This window comes from Bubalus kerabau, chromosome 4 (genome assembly GCF_029407905.1).
Source record: "Bubalus kerabau isolate K-KA32 ecotype Philippines breed swamp buffalo chromosome 4, PCC_UOA_SB_1v2, whole genome shotgun sequence".
Taxonomy (NCBI): domain Eukaryota; kingdom Metazoa; phylum Chordata; class Mammalia; order Artiodactyla; family Bovidae; genus Bubalus; species Bubalus kerabau.
The window spans coordinates 25,200,787-25,218,102 of NC_073627.1; the positions used below are offsets into that span (position 1 = coordinate 25,200,787).

The window sequence follows — 17,316 nt, forward strand, 5'->3', positions numbered from 1 at the left end:
AGCTCCAATACTTTGGCCCCCTGATGTGAACAACTGGCTCATTGGAAAAGACCCTGATCCTGGGAAAGATCAAAGGCAGGAGGAGAAGGGGACGGCAGAGGATGAGATGGTTGGATGGCATCACTGACTCAATGGACATGAGTTTGAGCAAGCTCCAGGAGTTAGTGATGGACAGGGAAGCCTGGTGTGTTGCAGTCCATGGGGTCGCAAAGAGTCAGACATGGCTGACTGACTAAGGGGAACTAAGATCCCACGTGCTGTTGGGCAACTAAACCCATGCAACATTAACTACTGAGTCCACGCGCTGCAACAGAGACCCATTGCAGTCAAAGTTTTTTAAAATGGAATAAAGTAAAACTAAAAAAAAGGAGGTGTCTGAGCTGAGCTGTTTAACTGCAGGCTTTCTTATCCGGTAGGGGCCAGTGTGTGGTTCAGTGCAACCTATGGTCACTGGACAAAGCCTGCTGACCCTACATTGGCAGCATCTTCCACCTAAAGGGCAGCATCTTTGTCATTCTCTCTGACACCACTGACAGCAGGAGGAAGCAGTCCACATCCCCCTTGAGATATCTTACATTACAGCTACATCACTTACTCCATGCTCTTACTCCACCCACCAAAAGCCCAATCCCTTCCTTAAAATTCTCAAAAAGCCTGACATTTAAGGTCTAAACCCCCCACCCCCATGACTCCATACAACCAAACTGTCCTGGGCAAACAATGAAAATCCAGGTTCAAGGCTGGCTGACTAGGAAAACGAGCTGCACTCCTGGGAGGGGGGCTGATCGCACCTTTCTTCAAGCACCACCACCTTGGCACTGTGCCAGCCCAGAGGCAGGGAGACAGCTGAATAGCACACAGGTTCTGTCCTTCAGACCAGAGATTATAGTCAAGTAACTCCAGACACATGAACAAATATTTTAACACAGAAAGGAGCATTTGTTTGGCTGAGAGTGGCTGGTGAAAATTCCAGAGGTGACTGAAGGGAAATCCTTGAAGGATAGCAGTTCTTCAGGTGAAGAGGGTAAGAAGTAACGGTCCTCCAGGTAGACAAGACAGCATGAGGGAAGATGGAGTGTCAGGAGAAGAGATGCCATGATCTGGGAACCTCAAATCATGCATTGTGACCAAGTGCCTCCAGTGTGGCCGGAGCAGGAGAAATGGCCTTGAAGATGAGGAGTTAAGGTTTTCGTATCTAGTTTAAAAGTCATCAGTGATTTAGGGAAGTGACTTAAGCACATCTTTATTCTGGAAGGACTGGAGAGGGGAAACAGGAAGCAGGAAGACCAGTTGGGAAGCTGCTGAAATTGTCCAGGTGAAAAAGGGGAAGGGCCTAAACTAGGGCATGGCAACGGAGGAGGGGTGAGTGACAGGTCCTAGCTTCAGTGGGGATTGTGAACAAGAGAGAAATTGCAGTCAAAATTCCTCTTGAGAACCTCTGGGGAAGGGGTTCCATTAGAGATTAATAACTCAGTTTTTAGTACTTCTTCAGAGCTAGAGTCAACTCTAGTGCCTTTGGCTGAGCACCAGAAGAAAACGGTTGGTTTTCAGAATCCGTATGGCACAAGATGCTTGCACTCTTGAGACTGGAGAGGAACCAAAACAGAAAATTCACTTTTTCCATCTCACCCTCAATCGGGGGACACAGATGCAATGGAGGAGGAAATCTGCACAGTTACTGCCATGTGCTTATAACTGAATTCAAGTAGGTTAGGAACAGGCATGGTAAGACACAACTGAGGTGAGACAGAATCAAAGTGGAAGCTGAAAGCAGACAGGAAACACAGCAATTGAAGGAGGTGGTTTCAGGTTTTGGGGGTGAGGAGGGAGGGAAGGGACTATTTTATTCGGGGCTTCCTCTTTACGAAAGAATGCCTTTTCTTCTATGGCTTTATCACTCAAGCCAAAGAGGCCTAGTACCTCTTTCCCAACAAACCTCACACATCGTCACTAATATGAACAGTGTTGATTTGAAATGATGAAAACCCATGTCTTCACTTTCAAGAAATGCTCGCTAACACTCTTGACTGTTGGTGTTGGCAGAGATCTTTATGATCGACAAACTGTATCCAAATGGGGGACATTAGAGCACTGGATTACTGATTCCAAGTTAAGCATTTTTCTTTGTAATGTTCCTCTTACTTCATAGTTTGGAGCATTTTTTCTTCCAAAAGGGAAGAGAACTTTCATCAGGAGTTCATGCCTTCACAGAATGGCTATCAACATTGCTAAGACATTGTTTCATCCTAATATGGACCTGTGACTTGGGAGTGAGCTGAGTGGGGCCAGCGGGGATCCTGAGACTCCTTCCTGGGGCACTCTAATCAACCCTAAGACAACGCCACAGCTGAGAACCAGGGTTTCAGCTCACTTGAGTGTGCTTTCCACGCTGAGGATGCAGAGAAACTGCAGAAAACTCTCCAAAATGTGCCAAGGTTAGCACACCAGCCTTCTAAGTGGGGAACTTGGAGACAGACTGGGTGAGAAAGTTAAGAGGAAAGATTTGAGTGGCTCCAAGTAGCCACAATCAGAGAAACATTTCTAGTCCTTTCCTCTCCAAAGAGGACCGCTCAAAAGGGAGTAGGCTAGAAAGACAGGAGGGACACAGGTTAAACTCATGAAAAACCTTGACTGCCAGTCTAGATATAAACTAGGAATGTCCATTATGGTATGCAGTATGAACTCCCCCAAAATAGAGCAGAAAGGCCCAGAAAGCTCTCGGGAATTCTCCTGCACTTCCTAGGGAAGGAGAAAGTAGCTATGAGCAATGGCCATCAGCCTCAAGAATTTTCCAATCTCTCTGATTCTGACAAGACCACTTCTGGATGTGATCCGTTTACCTGACATCACAGGGATTCCCTGAGTGCCAGGGTGGGCCATCTGACCCTAAATGGGTCGTTATGGTGTGAGGAGTCATGAGATGAGAGAGGGACTGAGAAACAACCACCCAATTAACATGAAATAATTTCTAAACATTTTTATTTCAAATCTCTTTTCACCCCTTCCGCAAAAAGACACGGGTCAGTACAGCAATCATAAAAAGGAGATACAAACACAAGAGTCAAATGTCTCCCGCACTGACACTTTACAAAAAACCGGGAATTGTACATGGGTTTTCCAAACAGGACCTGCAGCAGCTACTAATGTCCCTTTACAAGAGTCAACATGCCTATTAATACAGTATATACAGACATCCCATTCTGGAACTAATCTACAGGGACATCCCAACACCCCCCATCTAGCCCCAGAAAAATACCAAAACACATCCAAAGTGCATTTGTTTTGTTTATATCAAAACATCTTTCCCTTTCCCCACCCCACCCTCAGACCCTCCCACCCCATTTAAGATTGGCCTGCAAGTCTATTTTAACCATTTAGTAATTTTTTATAGTTTATGAAAATAAATTATACAGCAAATATTTTAATAAATTAAGCACAAAAAGGTTGAGGAAAGGAGAAAAACTAAATGGGAAGACAAAAGCCAGGCTGCGCTTTGGCTTGGAGGAGGGTGGGGTGGCAGAAGAGGACGGAAGTGGTTGCAGGGGGATGTGGCTCCCCTTCTGGTGAAGAACTGGCAACCACCCCGAGCCCAGATTGACACCCCTCTTCATTGAGCTCCTTAAAAACAACCAGAAAATGTACAGCAGTGGCTGTGCCACGGGCAGCACCAGTTTGGGCATTCCAACAGGCCTGCCCACAGAGCGGTGCCTGGATTATGCTTGTCCCTTGGAAAAGGTTCTGGGCCTAACAGTGAGGGGCAGGTCCCTGTTCAAGGGAGCACCAGGGATGGAGTAGTCAGACCAGCCTTCCCGCTCCACCTGAGCCGAGTAGGGGGCTTAGGATGCAGCTCGGTGCGGGGCTGTGTGGTTTGTGATCTCCTGGGGCAGAAGTGTCCTAAGTTCAATTACACTCCATCTCCAGGAGCAACTAGGATCGCAGTCCAGCTGCGAGCAGACATTCACTGCCCAGACTGGCTGCTGTTTGCCTGCCCCCTCAGCATTTTGAAAGAGGGGGTAGGAGGGGGGCGGAAGCAATTCCAGGTACCCTCTTAAGAAGATGAAATGGGCATGGAGGTATGTCACAGACTCAGCATGCAGGACTGGCTTCCTGGGAGGGGGACCAGAGCGGGAAGGAATGGGAGAAGGCGCAGAGATGGGAAACAGGAAGAATTCAGGGGCACCTACCAGGAAGGTCAAGAAGCATGAAAAAGACAAAGACAATATGGAATCTGCATGTAAAGAAAGGTCTTTCCCTGGCAGATTATAGAGAATCGATAATTTAAATACAGTTCCTTACTCTATTTTTCTAACTGCAGCATCTGAGTCCCCAGTGCCTCTGTCTCTATGCTCCAACTCTCACCTCACACCTCCCAAGGCTTCACTCTTATCAAGGCCTCCTGCCATTTTGTGCTGAGCATGAAGACTTTAATGTCAAAACAGGATAGATCGCGGGGACTGGCAGATTTGACTTTGCCTTCTTGAGCTGTGTGGCCCAATAATCCTATAGCTATCATGGGGGGAGGGGGGCATGCTTTTTTTTTTCTTTTTCTTTTTTAATAAAAAAGGTTTTACTCCCCAGGAGCAAATAAATCATTTTGAACTACTGATAAACACTGCTGCAGTGAAAAGAAAGATGGCTCCATGTATGCAATAGCACAAATTCCGTGTAAGAACAGCTGTGTCGACAATTAGAGCTAAAAATCACTTCTCCACTTCCCCCTTCCCCACAAACCAAACCAAGAGGATTCCCATAGGGAAAATGTCTAACTCAAAAGCTCCTCCCTTAGGGACAGGGGCATGTCATTCTCTTAGAAGTGGACAACAAACAGCAGGTCTCCCCTCAGTGGGGATGCTCTCCACACCCCCATTAGTGGCAAGACTTCTGCAAATAAAGACACACACATACGCACACACAGAGACTTTCAGACCTCCTTCCAGCAGCAGAGCTGTACGTCCCAGTGCTGAGGCCTCTAACTTCAAGGCTCAACCCCTAGGGAGAGGCAGTAGGGCAGCGGGGAATCTAACCTAGGGGGCAAGTTCCTCCAATTGCCATTTCCTACCAGGGTCAAGGGTTTCAAGCAGGCCATGTTCTTCTGGGTCCCGGGGTGAGGGCTTCAAGGCTGGCACCCAGCTTTGCTGTAGTCTTTCACCCTGGATCTGGGAACACTAACCACCCTGCCTCTCGCCAGTTCTTTCTGGAAGCATAGGGGTTCTGTGGCCATCCCCACATCACTCCCAACCTTAATAAGGGGCTTGTGGAATCAGCCCCAGGGACAAGCATGAAAGCAGAAGAAACTATGGTGATGGGCTCCCCACTATGCCTCTGCCCTCATGAGGCTGGGAGCTGCCACCCAGGGCTGGCTTTCCAGGGTGTCACACTCACTGTATCTAGGCACAGGCAGGCAACCAGACCAAGGTCATCGCCAACTGTCCCTAAGACCTAGTCGTCACCTATTTATCTAGTCCCACACCAAAGACCCCATACCTCCTCACTCCTGTGTGACCACAGCACACGAAATTCAAGTAATAGCAAGTTGTAGCGGTAACTGTCACTAGATCACAGTGGTTCACACCTGTCCTGAGGAAGGTTACAGTAGATCAGTCATAAACAAGCAAAGGTTAAACAGGCAGATCCGAGGTACTGACATCACCTAGCCACAACCAATGACGGGTCCCTAGAAGTGAGAGCCTTTTCCAGTCTGTGAGTTAAAAATAAAACAACCAAAAAGGAATGAGTTCCTTCTGCAGACTGCTTTTCAATTAGCACTACACAGAACTGGTAGAGGGCCAGGGGTACGGCCGGCGGGTGAAGGGGAGGTGCTGACGACAGCCAGCTGCTCCTGCTCCCTCTCCCTGTTGACTCTGACCGGGCTGGTGCCCTTCCTCCTCACCTCTGGATGGAGCCTGTCTCCTCCGGCACAATTCTGTTCTGTAGCCACTCTACTGAGGAAGAAGTAGGGTATCGCCTGGGCTGTGACTCATGCACAGACAGATCACAGACACGGTCACCACCCTTCCCGGCAGGAGAAAGGATGGTGGTTGAGGGTGGGTCACGCCTCCTCAGCTGGTTTGGTTTTGTACCTGAGTACAGATTTTCCAGTGGAAACCGCTGGTACCACAATGGGTCCAGGGTTCTGCCTCCCTCCATCTGGCTAAGCTGAGAGCAGTGAAGCCCCAGCCACGGGCAGGGCAGGGGCCCCTGGCTGACTTCTGGCTCTGGGCTCCACCTTGCCATCATAACCCCTCAGCATTCACATCTACCTGATGACTAGGAAGTTTTGGTCTAGACCACAGCACAGAAAAAGTATTCTTTGATGCCACTGCTCTAACTTGGGGCTGTGCACTGTTCAGTACACGCTGTGCAGGTATCTGCTTGTGTGCTCTTGTTCCTGCATTTCTCAGTGTCCTCCCCTCACCTAAAAACCAAAGTCTCAGAGCCCCAGAGCTTTCCTAGACCATCTGGCCTTCCATGATCTTACCCACTCTGAATTTCTTTAGAGCCAGCCCTCGATTCTCCTTTGCTGCGCTGAGTCATTCTCCAAATGTGGCCGTCACCTAAAAGCTCCCTTAGGCCAGATAATATGTCTTCCACTTCTTGTGTTTTCCACAGTAGCTAGCCTAGAGCTAGACAAGTGCACACTAAAACGTAATTTTTAAAAAAAAGATTTCAGATAGCTGCAGAACAGCCACTTGAGGATCTCAATAGATTCCAGTCAGTAGGCTTTTGGTGGGTGGCACTTTCTGCAAGATGGCAAGTTAATTTGCACATTCAAGAGGTAAGACCCATTGGTTAAGCCAATTCCTGGGACCACTATCTTAACTGGTTGGTAATACTACCACGACAGCCAAAGAGAGAAGAGGGGCCAAACAACAGAGCAGAGGTGGGCTGCGTTTATGCTACAAAGCTCATTTTGTGCGTTACCTCTTGACAGCCAGGTAACAATGCAAATTTCCACCCTATTCAGCTAAAAGGAGGAACGGTCATTCCACGCAGGACGTAAGGCAGAAGGTCGATGCTTCCAGGTGAGGCAGTCCTATAAACCACCAAAACACTGGGGCCTCACCCTAAACCATCAGGAAACCACAAACCTGACATTATTTCTCTCACTAGATGAGGCAGATAAAAACACAGGGGAACCAAAAGAGGCAGTCTACTGGAACACTTACTGCAAAAGAGTAATAAAGATCAAACAGCTCAATTTTCACATCTTAATGACAAACCTCTCCCCAGAGTAACTCTACAGAAAAGCAAACTCATACTGCTATGTGATTTGACAATGGCCCAGTTCAGAAAAGCACTGGAATTCTTCTCCCTCTTCCTCTACTTCCATCTGGAAAAGAGGCAGCTCTCAAATCAGCATCTGACAGACTTCCCAATCAAAGGAGGGCAAACAAGATCTAACTCAGGAAAATGTCTGAGTTGCTAGAAAGAACTCAGGAAAATAAACAAGCCTTTGCTCCCTCCTGTTTCAGACCAACCTAAGATGAGCTGTAATGCTGTCCTCCCCTATCACTGATCTCAAACATCCCATTAAAGCTGAGCCATGAGGGAGCTTTCTCTAGGAAGAGCACAATAGTTTCCTTTCTCACCCTCCTCCACATTCCCTCTTACTAGCTGACAGACATATGGAGGTAAGGAACACTGACTCCTAAGTCATGGGTACCGTTTGCCATTAAGAATCTGGAAGCACGCTCCATTAACGGCAGCAGCCTGGGACTGGAGCTCTGAACTGCTCAGGTGATGAAAATACTACTGCCTTGACAGCTGGTAGAAGCAATAGAAATGATGTTACCATGACCAGAGTGAAATGAAGTTATCTCGAGGGAAGAGGTTGAGGGAAGAGGAACAGGGCTAACATGAAGTCATAGAATTCAGTAAAACAGAACGAATATAGCTTCTATGAGAGGTGATTCTGAAATTAGGTTCCTAAACCTTAGAAGGAAGGTATATGAGGAGTCACTACTTCCCCAGTGGGGCCATGTGCCAGGTTTTGTCCAGCATCTTCTATTTGAGACTATCCACCCTCCTTTCTTTCCTGCTCCTGCTAAAGCTACCCATGCTTACAGAGAAGCGGGTTCTCCTCAATTAGAAACTCCCAACTTGATCTGCACTCTGACTCCTTTCCCCTTCTTCAAGGTCAATGTGAAGACTGGAATTCTGCCTTTGGCACCAGCTGAATGACCATCACTGGCAACCCGCTCTCCTCTCCTTCCCTCCCCAAGACCTGCTCACCCTCAGCACCACTTCCAATCCAATGGGCACAAACCCCAGTTGCCTTTAGGGTGAGTCTTCTGTACCGAGAAATGCAAATATACAAAACAAAACTTCTGAAAAAGGAACAGTGTTGAGACTTCTTCCGGTTTTCCGGGGAGTTCATCCAGCTCCAGGAGCACAGGGCTGGATGTGACATGGTGGAGCCCTGATCAGAGTCCGGTGGTGTGCTTCATCCAAGTCCCAGGGTGGCGAGGGGAACCAGTCTCTTGCACAGAGGATCCCAATCCTTCCTACTCCCTCCTGTTTTCCTCACTCTCCTTTTCATGGTGGCTTCATTTGGTTCTTTGAAACTGGAGCTTGGCAACCAAATGCCTAGGTTAAAAAAAGGGGAAAATTAGAGTGGCTCAATACAGTGGAATCAAAACGGAGTCACAGGCCAGCCTCTGGAGGTAGAGGAGCACAGCTCAAAGGGAGAATGGAGCCTGGAGAGCCCAGTGCTTCCACAAACACTGCAGGTGGCTGGGGATGCAGCGTGGCCTTTGCCATGGAGACCTGAGCAGCCTACAACCTGGTCACCAAAAAAGGTCCTAAAATGACAGATAAAGATGCCCCTCACACCGCTTCCCTTCTCTCTTTTCCTTTCCCCTTCATTTTCCATTCACTTTTCCCCTCTGCTTCTCCCCTAAGGCCCACCTGCTCTAGGGACCAAAAAAAGGAACTGAGTCCCTGGAGGAATCCCTGGCGAGTCAGGCTAGAAACAGCTGCAAGCCTGCGGCTTCTGGCCAGTGAAGAGGGCTGACAGATCATCACAAAGGCTGGTGTGGCATTAACCTTCCGATTCAAGAAGGGCACTGTGCCAGCTGTCACTCTGTCCCGTAACTCCAAGCGCCCTGGCAAGAAATTCTCCAGGAAACAGCATGCACAGACCAAGTGGCCACTAAGAACTCTGAAATTAAAACAAGTCTGACCAACGAGAAATCCTAATGGCCAAATTTCATAGCTTAAAAGGCCTTTCCCTTGGGAAGTGTTCCCAAGAGAACTTCCCTGTTTTTTCAAGGGGTCCTCGGAGCAAGCACAGCAGTGCTTTATTCTCTGCTACAAGCAACAACCCCAGTGTCACAGCAAAAAAGAGACCCCAGGAGTTCAGTGCAATCCTCTACTAATACATGACTGCCCCTCCACGCTCATGATCAATGGCCAGTCCCAGCCTATGCCTGATCATATCAGGGCTTTTGTACTTAGAGGATCTCTTGCCTAGAATGCCTGCTCCCAGGTCCTCTCACAGTTAACTCCTTGATATTCAAATCTCAGCTAAAATGCCACCTCCTCACAAGAGCCTTCCCTGATCATTCAAACTTGAGTATGAATGACATGTTACCACTAACCACTGAACTTCACTGAATTTCCCTCACAACATGTACAGTCAACTGAAACTAGCCTATTCCCTGACTCACTTGTTGCTATCCTCCCTAAAGAACTGCAGCTCTGTGAGAACAGGGCCTTTGACTATCTTGCTCAGCACTCTCTTTTCAATTCATACTGCCTACTTAATATATAGAGGTCTGCTGAATCAACAAATGGGGAACTCACTAACTCCTGTGGAAAACCATTCCATACTTGGATCTGTTCAAAAGGTTCTTCTAAAGATAAACTGAGGACTTCCCTGACAGTCCAGTGGTTAAGAATCCAAGCTTCTGCTGCTTGGGGCACAGGTTCAATCCCTGGTCAGGAAAGTTCTATATGCTGCGCAGTGCGACCAAAAACAAAATAAAGTAGAAATAAAGCTGGAGACTGAGCTCTGTTTATAACTTACTCTGTGTTCTGGCCAGGGGCCCTGGAACCACACAGAATAAGTTTGATTACTCTTACGAAAACCTATCAAACACTTCTTTTGGCCTCCAAGCCCCTCTCACCCTAAAACTTCTCTGGTCCATGATAATCATTTATTCCCTGCATTATGAAGTGTGGACAGTCCCCACCATCCCTAACCTCTCTCTGAATATACATGTGCTCGTGTAGGCTCCTCCTAAGGCACAGCACCTACAGAAGCAGTGCTCTAATTGAACAGTGCCAATTATTCCTCAACAGTGCAGATGAGTAGGTGGGTCCCCCTAGTTCCCTACCCTAATCACTGCAAAGCCACCAAACAGAGAAACCCTCCTAGACAACAGAGCCCTTAAATGTTTTAGGAGACACTTCCGAGCGCACACAGCTTGCCAATACAGGCAAACCTCATTTAACTTGTTTCGCTGCGCTTTTACAAGTTGAAGGTTTGTGGGAACTCCACGTTGTCAGATGATGGTTAGCATTTTTTAGCAATAAAATATTTTTAAATTAAGGTATGTAGATTTTTTAGACATAATGCTAGTGCACACTTAACAGACCACAGTATAGTGTAGACAAAACTCTTTATATGCGTTGGGAAACCAAAAAAATCATGTGACTTGCTTTATTGTGATATTTGCTTTTTTCCAGTGGTCTGGAACAGAACCCGTGATACATCTCCCAGGTATGCCTGTAACTGAAGATTTGACACAGAAACTGCACATCCGGCCCAGGATCCTTTAAGTTAAAACTTAACTGCCTCCCAGAGTTATCATTTCTTGATCTCTCTTCATTCCTCTTCCCCTGCTAGTCCTGGCTCACATGCTCTCCCCTCAAGAGCACAGGATCAGAGACATCCAGAGCCAAGAGGAGACACATAGCTGGGGTCATCTGAGCCATGGCCCCAAAACACCCACGGAACAAAAACACCAGTTGTCACTCTCTCCCATTATGAAGAGAGCTGAGAGGGTGGGAAGAGTTAAAGCCCCCTTTCCACTCTAAAGCTGTCCCACCTATGGGTTTCCCCCCTTTCTTCTGTATGGGGGATGGGATTAAAAACAGATGAGGTTAGAAGAATTCAGCGCTTAGAAAGGACACTCCCCACTGAGAGGGGTGAGGGTAGTCTTTGACCCCAGCAGTAGATCACTAGAACGTGAGATCTTACACATAACCCTTACTACCAAAATCACCACTTTCTGGTAATTCTGTTCCCTACTTACCTCTACTTTCAATATTCACATTAATGTAATTTAAGAAGACTTTTTTTTTTGGCTGAGCTCCGAGGCATGTGGGGATCTTAGTTCCCCAATCAGGGATCGAACTGGAGCCCTCAGCACTGGAAGCATGGAGTTCTAACCACTGGACCACCAGGGAATCCCCAAGACTAATTAGAATCTACCTGTACAAACCAGTATTCCAAGGTATTTTATGGGAAAACAAATAAATAAAACTCAGTATAGCAATGGGATACACTCTTACATAAATGAATCCCTTAGTTAATTCATTTATTCTTTTCACCAATTTACTTTTCAGTGGCCCAGATGGAATTTTAAACAGAAGAGCAAGCTGTTTTTTCCTCATCCCCATATTCCAAGCCATGGGACAGTAGAACTCTCACTGAAGTGCATGCCTGTTGCAATTAAGGGCATTTTGTGTTCCCTTTGATGAAGTTTTCTTCCCCTTTGGTTTCCTGCTTTACATGTCATTTGTCCAAGAGCTGCACTTCTATGTCCTCCTCTTTATATATATTCAGTGATTAGCATGCATGTTGCTTTGCAAATACTCAAGCCTCTCTTGTCTATTTGTTCTTCTCCCCGCTGGGGTATGTGCCCCCCTGGGACTCTGTGATCAGATGTGGCAACTCTCTGGACAGACGCCTGGATTGGGGTATGTGCATGGGGTGGGAGGGAGGGGGCAAGGCCCAGTGCAGGATAACTGCCCAGGAAGAGACCAGGCTGGACAGTGAGGTGGAGTATGCATACCCTTGGTGGTGACCAGCAGGGGGCCCCTCGCTACGTGGAGGGTTCCAACACCTCTTGCTTCTGTTTGGAAATGAGCTGCGCTTCCTTTAGAGACAGGTATACCTCTTCCTGAGGATCATAGTAGTAGAACTTTCGGATATAAGAGATCAGAGGCCTACGAATAATACAAGAGGGGTACACACAAGTGTTATACAGAACTTAAAAAAGAAAGATCACTTTTATTCAACCCTCCCTTCTTTTCATTCCCTATATGGTTGAGACAACACCAAAGAGTCTCTGCCAACTTGAGAAAATTCCCACTTTCTCACTTATTATAGTTCTGTCTCCCTCACTCTTACCATCTCCACTCTACTCTTCACAGAGTCTGCACAAGGGAAAGTGACACATGCACACACCTTCCTCCTTCTTGGCTGTACTGTGACATTTCTAAGTTAGGTGCTAAGACACAGGAGAAGTGAAAAATGACGCCTGTGAGTTGCCAGGCTCTGCCTGTACACTCCACTTGCAGGCCTCACTGACCCTTTAAGTAACCCTCCATTCCTGCTCCGGCTCTAAACACCCCATCATACTTAGGCAGTGGGAGATCCGGGATGTGATCGATCCGGACGAGCTGTCGGATTCGGAATCGGCAAAGGTGCTGGAGGGATTTGACATTGCTGAATCGGGACACTGGATAGAGCAACTGGACTGGAGTTGGTGGCAGTCCTTCAAGAACAAAAACCGAGAGAAATATTCAGATGAGACAAGGCAGCTAACTATATATAATCTTCCTTATGAAGAGAATCCAGGGAACGGAAATGGTGCTTCTTTACAGTTCACATATGTCTTCTGTGCAAACACGCCCTTCCACAAAACTTGGTTTCCATAGTACTACCACCATATTTCATACTCAGGGGAGCCTATCCTCTGGCAGGGGGCTTCCCCAGCCTGACTTCTAACAACTGAGAGTCTTGCTCTTCAAACAGCTCAATGAAAAATGTCAAGCTAGAGACTTTGCTTGGAGCCAAGTGGCCAATCTCAGGCCCAAGGACAACAGTCAAAGACATCCTTGTTGGGAATGGGAGACACTTGTTTAGCATCTAGAGTATCTTGAAGGTGAGGACTCAAAAAGGCTGTTCAGAGGGGTCCCCACCAAATTCCAACTGAGAGACAGTAAGCAGAAGGCAGCAGCTAGGATCAAATTTTACAGGCCGGTCACACGGTCGCTTACTTCAAGCCTGGACAGTCAGGTTTAGCTACCTTTTACTCCCCGACAATTCTCCACCCCCACCAACCAACCTTCTTACTTCTGAAAATTTAGGTTGGGTACAGGAACAGAAAAAAAGATGATGATACTTTTTCTTTTTTAGATAAACAGCTTCCAAATAATATTCATATTGGTTAATTATTTTTTTAAAAGGTTCACTTTAATTGTGTGTGCTCAGTTGTGTCCAACTCCTTGCAACCCCATGAACTGTACCCCACCAGGCTCCTCTGTCCATGGAATTTTCCAGGCAACAATACTAGAGTGGGTTGACCATTTCCTTCTCCAACGGATCTTCCCGACCCAGGGATCAAACGAGCATCTCTTGCGTCTCCTGCTTGGCAAGTGGATTCTTTACCACTGCGCCACCTGGGAAGCCCAGGATGTGCCACCTGGGAAGCCCAGGATAATACTTTTAAAAGAAAAGCAACTACAGTAGCTTGGGCAAGCTGGAGTTGGTACTGTTCTGTGTACAAGTGCCTGCTGACTAAGGCCAGTCAGGCCCAACGGAAGCCCCACACTCATGTTTCATCACAGTATCAGCAGGCTCCATGCTGGGAAATTCCAACCCCCGGGGGTCAATGCCACAGAATGGAGACACCCACAATGGCAGGGACACTGAAACACGTTCAAGAGAATAAAGAATACTCTTGTTTCAATAAACAAAGGACTATGGAAGGTAAGCAAACTGCTCTCAGAAAGAATCTGAGTTGCAAAACCTTTGAAAGAATTCTTTTCTCAACCATTGTTGAATCAAATGAAACTCTGTAGACACAACTTGTTGGAAAATAAAATATCTATTTTTGGAGTTTAATTTCAAACAGTTTTAAAATTTTGTTTGAAGCCATGAGAAGAAAAAATTAAAGCTTGCAGATTGTCTCCCAAAGCCTTTTCATGGTTGTTAATAACAGACTTTCTAAAAAAATTAAAATACATTTCATGCTATATAAGTAAGCCTATCTTAAAATCATTTAGCTCAGTCTTCAAAGCTGTGCTCCCCAACAGATACCACTATTACCCGCCACTGCACAATGAAGAAACTGAGGCCTACTGAGCTTAGAGAATTTGCTCACAGCACAGAACCAACAGAGCTGGGCTTCCCTGAGCACTTGCTCTGTCTGAGGAAGAGTTTAGCCCAGGGAACCTCAAAGGAGGGCTCTCCAGGAGTCTTCCAGAGCACCTGCCCATGTGACTGTCTTAACGGGGGGTGCTGTCAAGACAGTCACAGCTTCTTGATTCAGGACCAGTCTCTCTTAGTCCTTGACTTCTCACCCCTATCCCTTCAAATCGAACGCTTATATTTTTAAAGCACTGTAACCCTCACCCTCAGGGGCTGGTTCCCCGGGGGGTCGAAACCAGGACTTTCTGCATGTAAAGCTGACCTGCTAACCACTACACGATGGAAACATAAGCTCAGATCATGAGCTCCTTATTTCAAAATTCAGGCTTAAATTGAAGAAAGTAGGGAAAATCACTAGGCCACTCAGGTATGATCTAAATCAAATCCCTTTTAATTATATGGTGGAGATGACGAATAGATTCAAGGAATTAGATCTGTAGAGTGCCTGAAGCACTATAGAAGGAAGTTCGTAACACGGTATAGAACGCAGTGACCAAAACTATCCAAAAGAAATGCAACAAGGCAAAGTGGTTGTCTGAGGAGGCTTTACAAATAGCTGAGGAAAGAAGAAACGGAAAAGGCAAGGGAGAAAGGGAAAGATACACCCAGCTGAATGCAGGGTTCCAGAGAATAGCAAGGAGAGGTAAGAAGCCTTTCTCAAATGAATAAGCAAAGAAACAGGAAAACAACAGAAGGAGAAAGACTAGCGATCTCTCCAAAACAACTGGAGCTATCAACAGAACATTTCATGCAAGGATGAGCATGATAAAGGACAGGAACAGTAAGGACCTAACAGAAGCAGAAAAGATTAAAAAGAGGTGGCAAGAATACACAGAAGAACTATATAAAAAAGATCTTAATGACTCAGATAACCACAATAGTGTGGTCACTCCACCTAGAGCCAGACATCCTGGAGTGTGAAGTCAAGTGGGCTTTAGGAAGTGTTACATGAACAAAGATAGTGGAGGTGATGGAATTCCAGGTGAGCTATTTAAAATCCTAAAAGATGATGCTCTTCAAGTGCTGCTCTCAGTATGCCAGCAAATATAGAAAACTCAGTAGTGGCCACAGGACTGGAAAAGGTCAGTTTTCATTCCAATATCAAAGAAACGCAATGCCAAAGAATGCTCAAACTATCAAACAACAGTGTTCATTTCATATGCTAGCAAGGCTATGCTCAAAATCCTTCAAGCCATGCTTCAGCAGTATGTGAACCAAGAATTTCCTGATGTACAAGCTGGGTTTACAAAAAGGCAGAGGAACCAGAGATCAAATTGTCAACATTTGTTGGATCATGGAGAAAGCAAAAGAATTCCAGAAAAACATGTAGTTCTGCTTCACTGACTATGCTAATGCATTGACTGTGTGTATCACAAAAAAATCTGGAAAATTCTTAGAGACAGGAATACCAGACCACATTATCTGTCTCCTAAGAAACCTGTTTGCAGGTCAAGAAGCAACAGGTAGGACTGGACGAGGAACAACTGACAGGCTCAAAATTGGAAAAGGAGTATGACAAGAGTGTATACTATCACCCTGCTTATTTAACTTCTATGTAGAGTACATCATGCAAAATGCCGGGCTGGATGAATCACAAGCTGGAATCAAAATTCCAGGAGAAATATCAAAAACTTCAGATATGCAGATGATACCACTCTAATGGTAGAAAGTAAAGAACTAAAGAGCTTCTTCTACTGCTACTGCTAAGTCGCTTCAGTCGTGTCCGACTGTGTGTGACCCCATAGATGGCAGCCCACCAGGCTCGGCCGTCCCTGGGATTCTCCAGGCAAGAACACAGGAGTGGGTTGCCATTTCCTTCTCCAATGTATGAAAGTAAAAAGTGAAAGTGAAGTCACCCAGTCATGTCCGACTCTTTGCAACCCCATGGACTACAGCCTACCAGGCTCCTCTGTCCATGGGATTTTCCAGGCAAGAGTACTGGAGTGGGGTACCATCGCCTTCTCCAAAAGAGCCTCTTGATGAGGGTCAAAAAAGGAGAGTGAAAAAGCTGGCTTAAAACTCAGCATTAGAACAACTAGGTTCAGGGTATCCAGTCCCATCACTTCATGGCAAATAAAAGGGGAGAAAGTGAAAGCAGTGGCAGACTTTATTTTCCTGGGCTCCAAAATCACTGTGGATGATGACTGCAGCCATGAAATTAAAAGACACTTGCTCCCTGGTAGAAAAGCTATAACAAACCTAGACAGTCTATTCAAAAGCAGAGACATGACTTTAACAACAAAGGTCCATATATACTTAAAGCTATGGTTTTTCCAGTAGTCACGTATGAATGTGAGAGTTGGACCATAAAGAAGGCTGAGTGCTGAAGAACTGATGCTTTCAATTTGCGGCGCTGGAGAAGACTCTTGAGAGTCCCTTAGATACCAAGGAGATCAAACCAGTCCATCCTAAAGGAAATCAACCCTGAATATTCATTGGAAGGACTCATGCTGAAGCTGAAGCTCCAATACTCTGGCCACCTGATGTGAAGAGATGACTCATTGGAAAAGACCCTGAATGCTGGGAAAGATTGAAGGCAGGAGGAGAAGGGGATGACAGAGGATGAAATGGTTACATCATATCAGCAATTCAACGGACGTGAATTTGAGCAAATGGTAAGAGATTAGTGGAGGACAGAGGAGCCTGGTGTGCTGTAGTTCATGGGGTCCCAAAGAGTTGGACTCGACTTAGCAACTGAACAATAACAAAAGCCCTCATCCACCTACCCACACCACTGGTTGGCCCTCTCCTCATATACCATTAAAAAAAAATTCACACATGGATTTCTCTCCTGAATATATTTAAACTCAAGTGGTTTTAAAATGATTCTGGGTTCAAATGCCTCTTTGAATTTTACCTTTTCACTCATATGCTTTAAATATCAGATTAGATCAGATCAGTCGCTCAGTCGTGTCCGACTCTTTGCCACCCCA

At 46.2% G+C, this 17,316-nt stretch overlaps 1 protein-coding gene across 3 annotated transcripts in view; it reads right to left on the bottom strand.

Moving 5' to 3' along the window:
* Positions 1-2,962: 2,962 nt before the first annotated feature.
* The window catches only part of SOCS7 (suppressor of cytokine signaling 7), a 35,164-nt gene continuing 20,810 nt past the window's right edge, over positions 2,963-17,316 (bottom strand). For all 3 annotated transcript variants that reach the window (XM_055576045.1, XM_055576047.1, XM_055576046.1), the window contains 3 exons: positions 12,590-12,725; positions 12,021-12,174; positions 2,963-8,586 (listed from right to left, as the gene is read on the bottom strand). In XM_055576045.1, coding sequence (XP_055432020.1) covers positions 12,051-12,174; positions 12,590-12,725 — 260 coding nt within the window. In that variant the 3' untranslated portion in view covers positions 2,963-8,586; positions 12,021-12,050. The remainder of the gene's footprint in view (positions 8,587-12,020; positions 12,175-12,589; positions 12,726-17,316) is intronic.